Genomic DNA, 17,448 nt, shown 5'->3' on the forward strand with positions numbered 1-17,448 from the left:
ACCATGCTTTGACAGCAACTCTAGATAGGCCTCTCACACCATCAAAGCACTTCTCGACTTTTACTACATGTTGAACGTTCTTCTACACGAATATACAGTGGACTCTGCCCTTCTCGCTTGCTGATGCGCGTCTCAGTTTCGGGCTGCTCTTGCCTGCAACAGCACGTTAAAAACGGCAATGGTAGATTGTCATCATCTGCCTCCATTGGTACGAGTAACGCCAAAATTGTACAATGGGCGCCTGATCCCGGAGACTCGCCTAAACCCCCGAAATATCCGATTCCGTTGACGCCATTGCCGTTCGCCCGCTCCCGGCGGCCTAAGGCCCTGGCTCGGCTCCTTTGCATACCCCCCTCTAGGTTTTTTTATTCTCCATATCGTAGGAAACACCTAGCATCCTATCCTGCCTTGCGCCTGACGTATTGAAAAATCCTTAAAAAAAATCCAGACCCGCGTTCAGTGTTATCGTGGCCTTTGCATTGGATTCATGGCTTGGGGCTGAAGCTGCGCGTTGGCGTAGAGCTGCTGCCGCTTATTCGGTGCGTTCATGTCGTCTCCTCCGGAAATTTCTGATATTTGCCTTCGGTGCTGAGCACTCGGCTGCCGCGCTCCCATGGCCAATTGGGGGGACGTATTGTACGGCATGCCAGCTTGTAGAGGTGCGGCACCAGGGGGAACCCCATATGGACCGGGGTGACCAGGAACAGCACTCATATACTCATCAGCAACAGTACTTCCAACAGGAGAGACACCCGGCATCTGGCTAGGTGAGTTCCAATTGCTGCCGGTTGTGGGCGACTTGGCGGGCGAATCCTCATCTTTAAGAGAGGGTCTGTTGGAACTCTGCGGGAGCGGTTGAGGCGCTTGCACTGCTGGGGGAACCATGGCATCCATGCCGTGACCTGGCTTTTTCAAGTGTGCAAGATGTTTTTCAAGCATTTGCAGCAGGCCTTCTTTCGTGAAAGGCTTTGGTAAGACATCATTCATACCTGCTAAACGTTAGGACAGACTCCTGCGGTGTTTGACCATACACTCACCATGCTGGAAATACATGGAAATGTCGTCGCTACGAATGTTGGATGTCATGGCAATGATCGGCGTCGAATCAAATTGCCGAATCAAATGACAAGCAGACACTCCATCCAGATTAGGCATGATGATATCCATGAGAACCAAGTCGTATTTCGACCCATGGTTCATCTTGTTGACAGCCTCCAAACCGTCCAGCTAGACAGAAATCAGCGCGAGATGATTTAACAAACTCAGATGGTACTTACTGCGCTGTCAATGGAGCAATTGAATGCATAGAGGAATTTGCTTCCAATACGTCGGCACGTGTGATCGTCTTCGACCAGCAAGATTTGAGGCTGCCGAATCCAACCAGGATCGACTTGCGCGCTCTTCTTGCGGTGTTCCGCAGCGCGGAACCTTGGGTCTGTGTTGCTGGCGGCGGCGGCGGCGGCGGCAGCGGCGGTGTTGGTGCTGGTGCCGGTGCTGTTGCTGTTGCCTTCGACCGCTTTGGTGGGCATGGGATAAGGAATGTTATTGATGTGCTCGCTGTACATGGGATCAATGCCGTTGTTCTGCCCAACAGGATATACGAGGGAATCGATGTCACCCAGACGCATCGAGGTGGAAGAACTCGCCGAATGAGGCGCGGCGTTGCGGCTGGCTGGGCGGGTGCCATTGCGAAGTATATCCGGAGGTGGTGTGGTGAGTGTCCCATTCATGCGCATGGCCAGCTCGTTCATGTGCTCCAAATTACGCGGGTTAAGCATCACGTCGGCGTTCGTTTCGCTGAGCAGTTTCGAAGCGTGTTGAAGAGGGGAGGCTGGACCGTCATCTTCCATGGATGGCATCTGCTGGTTCGCAGGATCCATGTTTCCGTTTTGCGCTCCAGGACCGTCCCCCGGAAACGGGTTAACCAGTCTGCTGTCCCTCCTTCGTTGAGCATCGACCGAGTGCAAGAAGCTCATGACACTCTGCATGATGTGCTCGTGATTGACAATTGTCTTCTGCATCCCCATCAATTCCTGGAGAAGCATCGAGTGGTGGATGCTCAACTCGTTATAGCGCTCCTGCAACTGCTGTAGTTGCTGTTGCGTTGCCATCAGTTGCGTGTTGAACATGTCCATCTGCTGTGTAGGAATGACCATGTCCTCGGGGTTGGCGGCGGGCTTCCTTGGTGCAGGCGCTTTCCTCCGAATGTTATCCAGGGCATCTTTATTGTTCATCTTGAAATCCGGGTGCTTGAACTCCCAGGCCTGGTTTTGCTGCGCTTAGCACCGTTTTGCGTTATAGCCGTCGACTGTACTCACTCCTGCGCCGTAGGGCGACTGCCCGTTCTCCTCATTGTTGTGCCGAACTTTGTGGAAATCATATTTGTTTAGCTGTCTGACGAAACTGGCGAAGTTGCTGTGCTTAAAATGCTTAGGCAGGATGTGCTTCGTAAACTTTTCGTTCTGCGCCGGAGTCAGTACTGGCACCGGAGGCGTGGCTGAGGGCGGCTACCTCCAAAACAACAAAACTGTCGCCCTCATTTCCCCATCGCACAACGCTTTCATCGGAGGGGTTTTCCAGCATCCTGCAGCGATGGTCAATGGGCGAACTCAAGAGGACGAGCGCGGGTTCAGGAGGAGACGCACTTGTACAGCTTCCGGACCTGTTGCAGCGATTAGCAGGGCGCATCACAGACGCAGGAGGGCGCGCGGGTGCGCGCGTACGGGCATCACTCACGAAATCGCTCGAATTAGAGCCGCCACCACCGGCGCCTCCTTGACTAGTCGTGCTGCCGGAGTCCATGGTGTCTCGGGCTCAGATACGGTCGCGCGCCGTTGGCGGTCGTGGGAGCTTCGCGGAGAAAGCCGCAGCGGGCCAGCGTAGACGGCAGCGCTCTAAGATGGGTTCGACGTCTCGACGGAATGGCGCTGGATGGGGTCGCGCGCGTGGGTTCGGCGGGCGCGACTCTCCTCGTGCGGCAGACGGGCCGTCGCAGGCAGGGGTGCCGTTTACGTCAAGAGCCCGACGGCCAGGGACGGCAGGCACGGGAATAAGGCTCGGAAGGCTGAGGCGTGTCGCAATGCGATGGGATGCGCGCGGGACGCGAGATGGGTCCGGTGGATGCAGGACTCAAGGAGCGAGGACTTGGAGTCCAGAGGGATGAGGTGGGCTCGGAGGAGGCAGGCGCGAGGCTCGACGGTATTGGCGGGCGGCGGCCGGTGCTAGAGGAGCGCTACCAGATGGACACGGCCTCAGCTGGCAGCTCTGGCGAGCGAGCTTGGACGCGGGGAGGACAGACGACGCAGCGGGGCCTTGGCGGGCGATGCGTGAAGGGAGAGAGCGCCGTGGGCCAGCTGATCGGGCAGAGGGCTGCTGGTTCTGGGAAGGCGCGTCGAGCGAGCGTCTTTGTTGCGAGCGATGGAGCGGCGGGCAGTCAAGGCTGACCAGCAGATCGGCGCGGCAGTCGAGAGAGAGCGGCCGCTGCCACGCTGGTTTGATCGCGCAGCGCGCCGGCGACGCTGAAAAGCCTGAGACGCCGTGACGCCTGCAGCACGCCGATTCGCCCAGTGAGGCGGCGTAGTAGCTCGCGGCCGCGCTCCCGGAAGCTGCGGGCGGGCGCCACGGCCTGCGATCTTCATTTCAGATTGCCCCTCTTAATCGCATTTTCAGCGATGTGGCCCTCCGCTGTCAGCGGCGTGCGTCGTCCTGAGTCCCACCGCGCGGCAACTTGCCCGGCCACCCTGCCTTGCAGCCCTCGCTTAGCCCCGGCAGCGCGCGCGAAGCTCCGCCGCCTGCCAGCGCTGTGACGTCCTGCGTGCTCGCAACACCGCCGCCACTCCACACCTTGTCACGATGCTTGCTGCCCGTCGTATTCCTGCCGCCCTGCCGCGCCTCGTGCGCCCCCGCGCCGCCCAGTTCCATGCCTCTGCCCGCGCCCATGTGCGCGTGGGTGACGCGGTGCCGGATGTCGAGCTTATGGAGGCCAGCCCCGGCAACAAGCTCAGCATCGCCAAGCAGCTGAAAGGCAAGGGACTTGTGAGTCTTGCCCGGCTGTGTCCTCGCCCGCGGCCTCGCTGACCTCTTTAATCGCGCCCCAGATCATTGGCGTTCCCGCTGCGTACAGTAAGAGTTGCTTTTTAGAGTTGTGTGACGTGCCCAGCCGCTGACCGCGAAGCGTGAAGGCCCGGCATGCTCGTCGAGCCATGTCCCGGGATACATCTCCCACCCCAAGCTTTCTACCGCCGGCCAGGTGTTCGTTGTCTCGGTCAACGACCCATTCGTGTAAGGCTGTCTCTCGGCCGAATCTTCAACGCTGTCGTACTCACTAGGCTCAACAGAATGAAGGCGTGGGGCGATGTTCTTGATCCTGCCGGCAAGAGTGGCGTATGAATCAGTCTCGCATCCTGCTGTGTTCCTCCATTAACGGCCTCCCAGATCCGCTTCATTGCCGACCCCGCTGGCGCCTTCACCAAGGCCCTGGATCTCTCCTTCGACAGCCGTGCTATCTTTGGCAACGAGCGTAGCAAGCGTTATGCGCTTGTCATCGAGGACGGCAAGGTCAAGGAGGCCCATGTCGAGCCCGACAACACCGGCGTTGACGGTACGACTCTTTCGAGTGTCTTGTCAGTAATTTCTGCTAACGAGAACGTTAGTCTCCGCGGCGAACAAGGTCTTGGGTTGATTTACCGGATCAATAAGTGCATGACAGCGCTTTTCGCCATCTGTAGTGTAACGGTTGTAAATCAGTCACGTCGTATCAAATATGACTGAAAGAATCACTTATCCTCGCGAGGGGGATTCTGACTCCTTCACCTAGATTTGTGCCATGAACGGACTGAATGGAATGCGGAATGCTTTGTGCTACGGAGAGACGGGCCCCGCATCGTGCTACAGCCGAAACGGTTCTTCAACCTTGATCCTCTGCGATGTCTCCTCAGTCGACGCAACCCCCACAAGTGCGTAAACTGTACAACCCTCTGTGACACGATCTTGCCAAGGTATAGGTTGTTCTTATTCATTTAACTCTAGACCAATTAATCCGTACTAGAGGAAGTACTAATGGACGTGTCGGCGGACCGCGCAGATTGATGAGATAGAGATTCCGCTGGTGTAATGCTTGGAGATGGCGCTTGTAGCGATAGACGTTATACTGTGCCCTCTAGCGGAGAGACTAAATGAGTTGCATATACTAGCACTGTTTAATGTCTCTTAAAAATGCCCACCTAAGGAGAATGGTCCTCTTAAGGCTGCACTGGGAAGGTCGCGCGACGCGATTCACAGAGTCCAGCTATTGTGCCAGTCACACAGTCATTGGATTAAAGGAGGCTGACGTCACTTCTCTGCGGACGATGGCCTCGGGTGGATAGGTGAACCACCCTTACCGAACTTAGACTCAAGGGATCTTTTGCTAGCAGCAGATCGGAAGTGGGGGGAGGGTCATGCTTCTCTAGTCGATCTCATGTCGAGCGTGTCTAGTTTTTGCAAGTATCGCATAATGCGTGTGACCTGGGGCTGCAGGCACCTGCCTCACCAACCTGCCCGAAAGCAGCTCGCCGCGCCGGCGCGGCCCGTTCTTCCGGCCACCGTGCCGGGCCTGGCGGGCAACGCGTCGGCGCGTGGCCCAGCACCACGCGTCAGCACTTCATCGAACGCCACACGCCGGCGAACAACACTACTAGCATTACGGCTTTCGACGCATACATGAGCTATTGATACGCGCTTTCTCATCCTCTAACCACAGCATTTGCCACGGCGCCAAATTTGCATTTGCTATGGTAAAAGCGGATATCCGCGCCTACCTTCTGCGCGGTGCGCCTCACCGTGATGCAGGACACTCGTCTTCTACGTTGAGCCCGAGCAATGGCGACACCGACACAAATGAACCGAAGACGTCCAACAAGAGATCAAGTGCGCAAGCGCAACTACTACCTGGGCCAATCGGTATTTTTTCGCACGTTGCCAGTACGTATATACCACGCTTTTCATGTATCGCCCGGAATTTCCTCACCCTCACTGTCCCTTCAACTAGTCATATTGGCTAGCATGATTACTCGTCATGAGAGGTCTAGATGAGTCCTAATACTTACGTACATTCGCAGTTCCCGTGCGAACGAAGAAGATCAAGCCGTCCGACGTCAGATTCCGCCCAGAACCTACTGCCGTATCGCCAACCCCACAAGACTCTTTAGACGACACAAAACGCCCTGCTCGCCGCCGCGCACGAAACGGTCGGGTCTCATACGTCGAATTGGTTCCTTCATCTGATGAGGATGACGTGGTAGAAACCGGTGATGACAAGGGCTCGGACTATGCGGAGCCTGAGGCCTCTGCCTCACCTCGATCTGACGAGTTTGACTCCGACCCAGAGCTGAACACAGATCTCGAGTCAGACGCAAGTGCAGATGAGGCCATCTTATCTGAAGAGCATGACGTAGACGTTATGGATGTAGACGAACCGAAAGTTCCCGCGGCGAAGGCTCGTCCGAGACCCCAAAGACGCGGCAGCAAGCAGCCTACCAGGTCGCGCGGACTGGACACAAAACTCCCGCCCTTATCCAACATCGAGGATATCTTCAAGGACATCACACAGCGCGCCATGGAGAATGGTTTCGGTAAGACCTTGGAGGCGATTAACGGCCATGAACTGCGCATTGCGACAATGTGTTCCGGTACAGAAAGCCCTGTACTTGCTCTTGACCTCGTGGCCGGAGCACTGCAACAGACCGGCAACTCGTTACGCCTTCGTCACGTCTTTAGCGCAGAGATTGTGCCCAAGAAACAGGCGTACATCGAAAGGAATTTTCATCCTCCTATCATCTTCCGAGATATACGCGAACTTACCAAGGAGGATGCAGTTGAGTCCGGAGCGTACGTATCAGACATTCTTGCCATATATGTAAACGCATATACTTACTGCCACCAGGACAAATGTGTACGGCGCAAAGGTCCCAATACCCGGGGACGTTGATCTCCTTGTAGCAGGATTTTCATGTGTCGACTTTTCTACCCTCAACAATAGGGGCAAGACCCTAAGTGAGAAGGGTGAGTCTCGAGATACACTTGAAGCTATCCTAAGCTATGCCGAAAGATGGACGCCGAAAATCATAGTCCTGGAGAACGTCTTCGGAGCACCATGGTCTGAGTGTGTTGAGCGTGCAGAGAAGGTGGGCTACGCGGCCGATTACGTGCGCGTAGATACGAAAGATTATTGGTTACCGCACACCCGCACTCGTGGGTATATGGTATGCATCCATAAGCAGCAGTTTCCTGGGCCCGGGCGTATACACTCGGCTATAAACCAATGGAAGGAGCTCATGTTAAGATTCAAACGCCGCGCAAGCGCCCCGGCGTCAGACTTCCTGTTACCGGCGGACGACCATCGGGTGCATACGTTCAACTCCCAGCTCACAACACAGTACAGACAAGAATTTAAAGAGAGGACAGTGAACTGGGATGCCTGCCGAATTCGACATCAAAAGGTGCGGGCATTGGATGGCCTCGGAAGCCAGCGGCCCATTACTCAGTGGATTGATAGCGGCTCATGCGTCACCTTTGAAAACTCCCACAAGATGTGGTTTTCAAAGCAAGTGGAAAGGGTCTGGGACTCGATCGAAATTCGATTTCTCCGCGCTGCAAAAGACAACGATAGCGGCACGCCTGGATATGATCCCATGTTCAAAACTTCGATCATGGAGCTTAGCCAGAATGTGGACAGGTTTGCTCAGGAGATGCCATTCGGCATCTGTTCTTGTATCACTCCTTCTGGAATTTTCTACTTAACTGATCGTGGTGGTCCGTTGACCCCCTACGAAACGCTGGCTCTTCAAGGCCTTCCCTTGGACAAAATCTCGTTTACTATCGAGACAATGCGAGAACTTCAGGACCTCGCTGGTAACGCCATGAGTTCGACCGTCGTCGGTGTGGCACAATTGGCGGCCCTTATTGTGGCGGCTCCAATGCTCAAACACGCCAATCCGCCGGCAACTCCTGATGGCACAATAGCTCTCAAACTCGGCTCTTTACTGCGAGGAGAGGGAGATCTGCGACCTATAGTGTATCAGGGCTTCGAGTCATCGAATTTCTCTGTTAGGCGGCTCTGCAGGGACGCTTTGAAAAGCGTTCGACTCTGTCGTTGCGAGGGTCGATTCGGAAGCACGGATGATGAAATACTCGTGTGTAAAGAGTGTGCGCATTCAGTATGTATAGGGTGCAAGAGCAAGCCTGTGCATGCTTATACGGCCGGACTATTCGATCGCGACATCACCGCTCATGAATTTGAGCTCCGCTGGAAACACCATTTCCCCTCCGAGCTTCAGTTCTCTGCGCAGGCCCGTCTCTCTAGCTTGGGGACCAGACACAACTTGGACCGAAGTCTTCACGGCACATATTTTGGCATCGTAGAGGCGGCCCTCCAAGAACAGTTCAGGTTCCAAGCCTTTCAACGCACCTCAAAGTGGGCCATCCATTATGAATCACCCTCGGCTTTCCTGAAACTGGAAATCGGACGTGTAGCAGAGTGGCGCCTGTTCGTCAAAGCTCCCGCTGGTTTGGCCGGGAATGATCCGCTTAGAGACGTCCTTAGATCGCCCATCGCTCGCGCCAAGCTGCCGATGGATCTCAACCCCAGTGACGCTGACAATTGTTGGGCGGAGCATTGGGAATGGTTTGTCCCTTCGACTCGCCGTTTCCAGATCTCTATTCAAGAGGCAACTGAAGATGTCGATCCATCATGGAGGGCAATATATGGGTTAGTCCAGTACCAGAAAGAGACAGTACCTCAGTGCCTGAATGTCACAATTCCTTCAGAAGATCCTCAGCTTTTGCCCGAGGACGTTTCTGGAACTTACAGGCATTTACCGGCGTGTGGCACAGCCTGCTCATCGTTGTACCGCCGTCTCTCCAGTTCTGATGGATCTAATGCGCACACTGCAAGTGAGGAGGAAGCAAATCCACTCTATCTCTTTCTTGATCCTTCCCGGATTGGGCCTGTCGATCAAGATTCCTTCGTATTTTCGCACAATCACGAGCGTCTTGAATATAATGAGCAGAGAGATGTGGTGGCCCGTCTAGAGCCCTCATTCCGGCCCTGGAGTCGAACATCATTCCAGACGTCTGGCATTCTCGCCGGCTGCTGGGTTCAGGAGGAAGCAGAAACGAAGCTGCACGCATCACACAAACTTCTCGTTGTCAAAGGACCAAGTGAAAGTTCTAATTGGGGTACAACAATGTCCCAAGATTGCTCGCAAAGTCTGGCAGTCCTTAGCTTGGATTTCCAGGCCGAGGACAGCAGTGGAGAATTTAGGGAGTATCGCTTCGACGAGCGTAATGGAACAGCTTTCATGAAAGCATTTTCATGGGTGCTTGCGACCAACTCACATCTCCCTAGTCTAAAGGAGTGGCGACGACTCCACATCGGCGATATCGCTGCACATTGCGATACTTGTGGCCCTGCGCTACCGTCCGTTCGATGGGCACCGTCAGAATCGGTGCGAGGGAAGACCAAGGGTACCTTTATCGCTCAGGAGGACCCCGAAGAAGCCGCTCAATACGAGTTGAGGATGAAAGGCCGTCCGCAAATTCTAGACATGACAACAGCTATTGACGACTCCGGTATCTGCCACTTACGGGTCGGTTTGAACATTGTTTCTTTAGCTCATAGAGCACTTGCTCATCTTCATCCACATGAAGGAAACCCCATTCTTTCCTGGAATTTAACCACCGAGTACGTGCCTCCTACCGCGCCTAGTCTTCGGCCTTTCCGCCTGTTGAGCAATATCACCGACCGGGAACATGAACAACCGAGGAACTTTCGCCTTGATCTCCGGCCTACCCAGCGAAGGTCCCTTTTCTGGATGAGACAACAGGAACAAGGGAGACACTTTGCTTTGCAAGAGGTTTCCGAAGAAATCATTACGCCCATTCGTTGGAAAATCGAGGCCAAGGCGGAGATTAACATGACCGTCAAGGGTGGCGTAATTGCTGATCAGGTGTCATATGGCAAGACCATTACGTCGCTAGCTCTAATACACGCGGGGTTCTGCGAATCTCGGACAAGCCCTAGCAGTGATGAAGGGCTGATCCCCTTAAAGGCAACACTTGTTCTTGTTCCGAACAATTTGCCAAATCAATGGATGGACGAAGCTTTGAAATGCCTACCGAGCAAGGACTACGCTTCTGGAGCAATCCTGAAGATCCGAAACGCCAATGAGTTGAAAGGCTTACGGATTGAGGACTTTAGACGGGCGAAGATTATCATTGCCTCGTTCTCGCTCCTCGGCAAAGACTTCTATGCCCAGCAACTTGCAAACGTCTCGGCTGTGCCAGATGCACCTGCGTCTGATGGGCGCCAGTACGAGGCGTGGTTCAAGTATTGTGTAAAGCGGATCCCAGCTTTGAACGATCGGCTAAGGGATTTGGGTGTCTCCTCCTTTAAGAAATACCTTAAGGACGAACTGGAAAAGACGAGGTCTCACAAGGACTTCACCGGGCTCATGCCCTCGAAGCGCACCAAAGGTGCAAATTACAAGAGTTTGGATGAACTCGCAGACGGCAGCAATCGGACAGCTAGGAGCGCTCAGGCCGAGGCTCCAACGGCTACAAAATCATACCCACGGAAGGATGACTGGGAACGATGGGATTTCCCAGTGTTTCATCAATTTAAATTCAACCGTGTTATAATCGACGAATTCCACTACCTCCGAGATAGGGACTATACAGCTTTAGTAACCATCTCGGCAGATAAGCGGTGGATTCTTTCCGGGACTCCGCCCCTTGGAGACTTTGCAGACATCAAACGGTTCGCAGCATTTTTGGGGGTCAATCTCGGAATAGACTGGGACACGCCAGGCGTCATCACGAGGGAGAACTCCAAGCAGATGCGTAAAGAGAAGACGAGCTTCGAACTCTTTCAGACGTTCAGTGAGAGGCGCTCCCCAACCTGGCACGAGAGGCGTCACCAGCATGCACAGACGTTCTTGGATACCTTCGCTCGACAGAATTCCGCCGACATCGGTGATGTCAAATGCTATGAGAGCCTGCGGTCCGTACCGTTGGCGCTCGACCATCGCGCGATTTACGAAGAGCTCTCTTCCTACCTGAAGGGTAGGAACATGGCCATGATTGGCCTCTCAGGCACGGAGACTGGAGACCGAGCCAAGAAGCTGCGGCAGGGCCTACGTAGCTTCGAGACCGCCGAGGAAGCACTGGTGAACTGCTCCAATGTGCGCATTGTCGAGGCAAGCCAGCTTTCGGCATACAGCCGACTCATCGAGCTACGCAATGAAGAACTGAAAGAGCAGGCGAAAAAGCTGCAGAACTACATTCTCGAAGCGAATGAACTCGCCAAACACAGTGGCGACCCTAAGTCTGAATGGAGTCAATGGACGCAGAAGTATAGAGGCGGTGATCTGAGCACAGCCGCAGATCCGAAGTCTCACGTCGAGATCAGAAAAATGATTCAAAAAGCCAAGGCAGAATGTGCTGGCACTGGGAACAAGCAACGCGCAGATGCTGCAGCCAAGTTACAGACACTCGTGCGAACCAAGGTCGGTGCAGAAGCGCGCAAGTTTACGAACATGCGTAGATCGCTTCGGTACGCTCGCTCCATCTTCAAGGTCAAATCAGCACTTCGGGACGAGAAGCCGTTGCAATGCGAATGCGGCGACGCGTCTCACCAGACTGCCGCCTCGGTGAGCTCTGTCATCGTCGGCTGTGGCCATGTTGTTTGCAACGATTGCCTAGACGCATGCATGGGCGAAGAGAGATGCGGAGTACTCGGGTGCGAGATGGAGATTCGAGAGCACGGTGTTCTTCACGTAGAGAGCTTGCGCAGGTGCGAGGACGTGGCATCTGGGTTGGGAAGCTTTGGTTCGAAGATGGATAGCATGATTGAGCTTTTGGGCTCCATCGCCGAGGAGGAACAGGCCATCGTCTTCGTGCAATCGTACAGCATGATGGCGAAGGTTGAAGAAGCACTTGAGGATAGCGGGATCCCCGCATACGCCATTGATCGCGTTTCCGAAAGCGCAACGGACAAGATCGAAGCCTTCGTCAAGAACTCACGGTACATGGACAGCAGTAAGACGAGTGTTAACGGCGAGTTTCGCAAGGTGCTGATTCTCAATTTGGGCGACGAATCGGCGTCTGGAATGTAAGTGTTCTCAGAGCGATGGCGAGTGATTTAGACTAACACGATACAGGAACCTCGTCAACGCGAATCACGTCATCTTCCTCTCACCGCTATTGACTAGTACGAGCCAGAAGTACCAGGCGGCAATGGTGCAGTCCGTTGGGCGGGCCCGTCGGTATGGGCAGCAGAGGCCTGTCCACGTATACCGGTTCATCGCGCCACACACCATCGACGTGGACATAGTCGAACAACGCGAGCTCCGCAGCACGGCATTGAGACAAGAGAGCCAGGAGATGGCGGCTCCGTTCGAGCCAGGGAAGGCAGACTACGAAGGGGTTCGGGTGGTTGAGGATGCGTTGGGAGGCACAATGGTGGTGCCGAAGTCCTGGATTGAAGACATTCGGAAGGCGCATCAGCATGGGGTTCTGTTGAGCGCAGGCGGCGGCGAGGAGGTCGAGCGCTTCAACTCGCTCTCCAAGTTCTCAGACGCGTACGCTCAAGACGGCGAGGCGTAGGTGGTGGTAGTAGTCACATGCGACAAGAAATGGTTTGTCTTGGCGGAGCAGGTGGTCATGGCGTTCCAGAGGATTCGTGGATCGGGCGGCGCAGTGTGGAGCATTGGGTGGATTGTCTGCGTTGTCATGGGGCGAGTCAGACCGCATGTCTCGGGGATCCCTGGCTCTGCCACGCTTAGCCGTCTCGGTCGGGAGTGGCTGGCTAGTCAGGTGCGCGACAGACCGGAAACATGGCGGCGGGGACATGGTTCCTCGAGTGTAGCATCTTCCCAGGGCGGTTGTTTAGAGATGGCGAATAATGACATGTATGTACAGTAGCAAACAGGATGCATGGTTGCGAGGAAGCGTGGCGGCGGGAAGGAAAAGCTTGAGCTAAGCAGCCGGGCCGTCTTTTGTTGTTGGTCTCGCCCGTCGCATCATCATCATCATCAACAATAAACAACACGATACCTACAACGACACGCGGATGCCGTGCGGCCGCAGCTGCCGGCCTCGATCTCGTCGCGCCGTCGGTCGGTGCCCAGCCCCGGACGCGCCCCGGACCCACGGCAATCCCCATGCCTGCTTTCGCACCAAGCCGGCCATCAGGAAATCGCCATTGCCCGGCTTTTCTTCACCACCACCCTCCGACTCTTGCCGCCGTTTCGCAGCCGTTTTTCCTTGCCCTCTCACCGCTCGTGCCGCGCCAGTTGCTCCATCCTCTCTCTCATTGCGTCACACTCTTCTCGGCCATCACAAGATCAGCCCCATCCGTGTCCTACCGCCAATACTGCGCTCTTCCTTCGCGGGTGGTCGAAGCAGGCAGCCGGACGTGCACTGTATGTACAAATACGCTCAGACATAGCAATTGGTACAACATCCCTGGTGACGGCTGTGGCACGGCGCACGAGCACCCGTAAACCACATCCAACCCTCCGGTCGCTTAGGTAAGTGATGATCTGGCAGTGCCCAACGCCCCAAAGCTCGTTTCGGAAATTGCATTTGTGAGATCCTTCGTAAGCGATGCACTGGAGCAACCGCTTAAAGCTCGGCGGTAACAATGGCCACAGCATCCAACCACTTCTGGATATATCTACCCGTTGCTCATGTGGTGCTGCCTCTGGCTCCCATCACTCATCCCGGATCCCGTCTCTTTGCGCCCTCCTCCCGACACTTCGTCTCCTAGCCAACATGGGTCCGGACACTAGCACCATGCTAGAACAAGACGAGTCCTCATCCGCCCAAGCCTCTATAAACGAGATCAGTGTCCCGCGGTTGCGGCCATTATCTTTGTTAAGGCAGAAGCCATGCAACGGCATACGGCTAGATGTCACCACTTCTACAGCCGCGCCAACTATCCCACCTGCGTCTAAACCCTATAGCCGGCGCAGCCCATCCAAGGCGCGGCGTAAATCCATAGACGGCCGCCCGCTCATCCGCAGCACCACTAAGATATCGGTGCGCATGAAGCCGCGTCCAGCGGCTGCTACTCCCACTACAGCACCAGCGCCCACACCTACCACTTCCGCCTTACTATCCCCGGCGTCGTCGCCGTCCAGGAGAGGACGATCGTCTGCGCCTCCGCGAAAGGTATCATCCTCCTACCTGAGGAAGGTGTCGTGCCCATCGCCACGCAATGTTTCGATCAAAGCCCAAGGGCAGGACTCGGATGGTGGATCTCCCGTGGGCGGTACTTGTGCCGGTGGTCTGGGTGCTGGTTGCGACCAGAGATCGTCGAGAGCCGCAGGCGCACTACGTCCCCGGTACTCGGTCTCGTATCGTCTCGCCAAAGCGCCGCGGGCTGCTGCCGCCGCCGCCGTCCCCACTACTGAACCTCTACCAGCAGAGCCTTTGGTAGAAATGTCAGCGGAGGTGCAGACTAGGCAGCCTAGTGCTACCGCCACGAAGGACTCAGGAGGAGGGGCTGAAGAAGAAAATAGATCATCGATACCAGCGCCACCCGAACAGCTCACTCCACTCTCCGGAGAGGCTATGAGGCTGGAAGCTGCCTGGATAGAGGTTCAGCGCAGGGAGCGGCAACTTGAGGCGCGTGAAGACGCGCTTAAGCTAGGCCAGAAGCGCCTCCGGCAAGACCGCGAGGCGCTCGAGAAGGAGAAGCAACGGTTTCAAGAGAAGCTGGAAGCGCAGCAAGAGCAGCAAAAGACGCGAACCACTACAGTTAATGCTACTGCTGCTGCCCACGACGAAGACAACCTCCGTAAGAGGCGAGAGGCAAGGCGGGGTAGGAGCAGAAGCAAGCCGCGAAGCAAGGTCGTGCTCCCCGACGACAGCTGGCGGAGGGACCATCGCAAGCATCAGCAACAACAAGACTATCGCCACTCGTCCTGGTCCTCGGTCAATAGCAGCGACGCCGGCACCAACGCCTCCCGCCACTCCTCGACATCCTACCCTTCCGATGCAGATAGCGTCACTACCGCCACCACACGCGCATCTTCATCCTCCTCCTCCTTCTCCCCCTCCCCCCGTTCTTTCCCCAACCCCCAGAGCGAACCTAAGCCCCGCCCTAAATTCAAACCCGCGCCCGCACCACCACGCACGTGGTCCCCCATCGACCTCGTGCCTTCCCTCACCGCCTATAACACCCGCTGGACCTCCCTATCACCATACAGCGCTCACATCCCCTACCCATCGCCCAACCACACTGCCGCCGAGCTGGTCGACGCCACGCACCTGCGCTCGCTCCTCCACCTGCTCCTCCCGCTGCCACACGCGGCGATGGAGGAAAGAAGGAGGATGCTGGCTGCCATCGTCGCCGGCGGCAGTAGCGGCAACCACCACGACGCCGTCGTCCAGTACAACGTCGTCCACTTCTTCCTCGTCGCGAGGGGGGTGGCGTGCAGGCCGGTGCTGTCCGGGGGATTCGGCGCGGCGGGTGCCGCCGTGCTCAAGCCAGACTACGGGTTCGGATTGAGAAGGGTGCCGGTTGACGGGAAGGACGGAGTGACGCTGAGGGCGTTGGTCAAGGAGGTGCGGGGCGAGTTGAGGAGGTGGCATGAGGACGGGTTGAAATATCGGGGGGGCGAGGATGAGAACGGCCACCGCCACGCGGAAAGGAAAATCAACGAGGAGTTGGTTAAGGACGAGACGGCTAAGGCGGTGTTTAGAGCGTTTACTGAGCTAAGAGATGAGCTGTTGGCGGAGGTGCGGTGGAGGAAGGATATCGCCACTGCCGCCGGCGATGGTTTTGCTGGCGATACAAGAAGAGAGGAACGTCCGAGGTCAGGCTATGGTAATGGGCCGGAAGAGGATCAGAATGGGGGAGGAGTGGACTGGTCAGTCCTGTCCGAGGCTATGTTGTAGCATGGGGAGAGTGATGTCTCTAGTATGATTGACGATGGCGATGTGAACAACGAATAGGGCATGATTAGACGGCTGCTCTGTGAGGAGAACCCGCAGGCCTAACAGCAGACACTAGGCGTTTGTTTCGGATTTTGCATATTCTTAGGTTGATACCTCGGGCGGCACGGTTTAAATGCATCTCCTAGGTTTGATTACATGTATAGCAGAAAATTATCGATTCGTTACTTTTAAGTTCGTCTCCGCGTTTGCTTCGTGACTTCGTTATTTGCCGCAGCGCGCCGACGAGGCATCGAAGCGTTTGTTCGCTCCAGGCTAGCTAATCGTCAACCCTCATGATTTCGTTACGAGCTAGACGGATTCTTCCCCTCCTTGCTACATCTTTATATGACTTCCTCTTTTTGGCTTCGAAAGTCGGACCTCCCCTGCAGCCAGCCTTGCTCCATCTTCCACCTTCGCCAACGCTTCCCACGTAGGGTCGCTGCCCAACTAATTCGTCAAGCGCCACTCACAGGATTTTCCCTAGCGCGGCAAGATCTAGCGGTTGGACTCCCGAGCGGTTATCGCCGGGGGAGGATGCCGTATTGCAGCCTGACGAGCCACATGTAGGAAGTCTCTCAGGGTCCCTCCCTGCATGCGGACTGCCCGCAATTTGCTTCTACTTCCTCTTCTGCTGGCCTAATGAGTCCGACGCCGTTCACGGGGAAGCTCTACTATCGGAAAACGGGGCCACTCACCCGCAAAACTCAAGCATCATGCTCGTTCGTATTTCGCCGAGCTCCTGGTTTGGCGCCGGCTATTTTAAGGGGGGTAACTGCCCCACCCGTCTTCGTCGTCGTCCTGTAGCGGCCTCCTCACGGAGAAGATGCTGCCGTCAAGGTACATCATCACCTCACGCTCGTACACGCGTTGCAGGCAGATTTCCGAGTCCCGCGCGCGGATCTCGCGCAGGCTCTCGTTGCGGGGCGAGAACTTGCGGCGGAGCGTCCGCGCGTGGGCCATTGATGAGTGTAGGGGTGATAAGGATGACGTTGATGACGAGGCAGAACGAAGCGACGAAGATGAGGCCGTCGATATCTGCCGTTGGCGCGGCGGGGATAAGGGAAAGATGGCGGGGGGAGGTTGACAGTAGTAGTCAGGTGTTGGTGAAAGACGGGGGGGCTTCTGACGGCGGCGGCGTGACGTGCTGTTGGTGTAGTGCAGGGCGTCGTCGATCTCGTTGATAATGGCGAGGACGCTCTCGGACCCGTCGCTGCAGGCGCTGCAGGCGCGGGAGGATGACGCTGATGGTGGGGACGAGTACGAGGTAGTCCAGGTGCCAACCTTGGGGAGCCTGATGGGGGGTTCGGGCAGTGGACGTGGAAGGCGGCGGCGGAGGGGCGAAGGGGTGGAACGGATGTCCGGGAAGTGAAGGGGCGGAGAGGGCGAGCGGCAGTCCATAGCGGAGAGGGAATGAAGCCGGGACAAGCATGTACCCAGGCGGGAAAGACACGATGGTTTCGAGACGCT

General features: G+C 56.1%; 4 protein-coding genes across 4 annotated transcripts; 3 read left to right on the forward strand and 1 right to left on the reverse strand.

The window, feature by feature from the left end:
• Nucleotides 1–999: 999 nt before the first annotated feature.
• Nucleotides 1,000–2,802, reverse strand: SKN7 (kinase-regulated stress-responsive transcription factor skn7; the record flags this gene model as incomplete). The annotated part of the gene is made up of 6 exons (XM_066780770.1): nt 1,000–1,227; nt 1,278–2,264; nt 2,319–2,462; nt 2,512–2,584; nt 2,646–2,662; nt 2,737–2,802. 6 exons carry the CDS (start codon nt 2,800–2,802, stop codon nt 1,000–1,002), a joined length of 1,515 nt encoding a protein of 504 aa, XP_066628716.1.
• A 1,050-nt stretch (nt 2,803–3,852) lies between these two features.
• SLS55_009370 (uncharacterized protein) lies at nt 3,853–4,770 on the forward strand (the record flags this gene model as incomplete). Its single annotated transcript, XM_066780771.1, has 5 exons — nt 3,853–4,035; nt 4,098–4,122; nt 4,182–4,281; nt 4,338–4,383; nt 4,435–4,770. The coding sequence occupies 5 exons, from the start codon at nt 3,853–3,855 to the stop codon at nt 4,768–4,770; spliced, it is 690 nt and encodes a 229-aa protein (XP_066628717.1).
• A 1,285-nt stretch (nt 4,771–6,055) lies between these two features.
• On the forward strand, nt 6,056–12,642 carry SLS55_009371 (uncharacterized protein; the record flags this gene model as incomplete). The annotated part of the gene is made up of 6 exons (XM_066780772.1): nt 6,056–6,062; nt 6,099–6,867; nt 6,923–7,190; nt 7,308–8,084; nt 9,108–12,148; nt 12,198–12,642. The coding sequence occupies 6 exons, from the start codon at nt 6,056–6,058 to the stop codon at nt 12,640–12,642; spliced, it is 5,307 nt and encodes a 1,768-aa protein (XP_066628718.1).
• A 1,170-nt stretch (nt 12,643–13,812) lies between these two features.
• SLS55_009372 (uncharacterized protein) lies at nt 13,813–15,942 on the forward strand (the record flags this gene model as incomplete). Its single annotated transcript, XM_066780773.1, has 2 exons — nt 13,813–13,816; nt 14,279–15,942. The coding sequence occupies 2 exons, from the start codon at nt 13,813–13,815 to the stop codon at nt 15,940–15,942; spliced, it is 1,668 nt and encodes a 555-aa protein (XP_066628719.1).
• Between the last annotated feature and the right edge of the window lie 1,506 nt (nt 15,943–17,448).

This window comes from Diplodia seriata (assembly GCF_021436955.1).
Source record: "Diplodia seriata strain FDS-637 chromosome Unknown scaffold_10, whole genome shotgun sequence".
NCBI classification, from domain to species: domain Eukaryota; kingdom Fungi; phylum Ascomycota; class Dothideomycetes; order Botryosphaeriales; family Botryosphaeriaceae; genus Diplodia; species Diplodia seriata.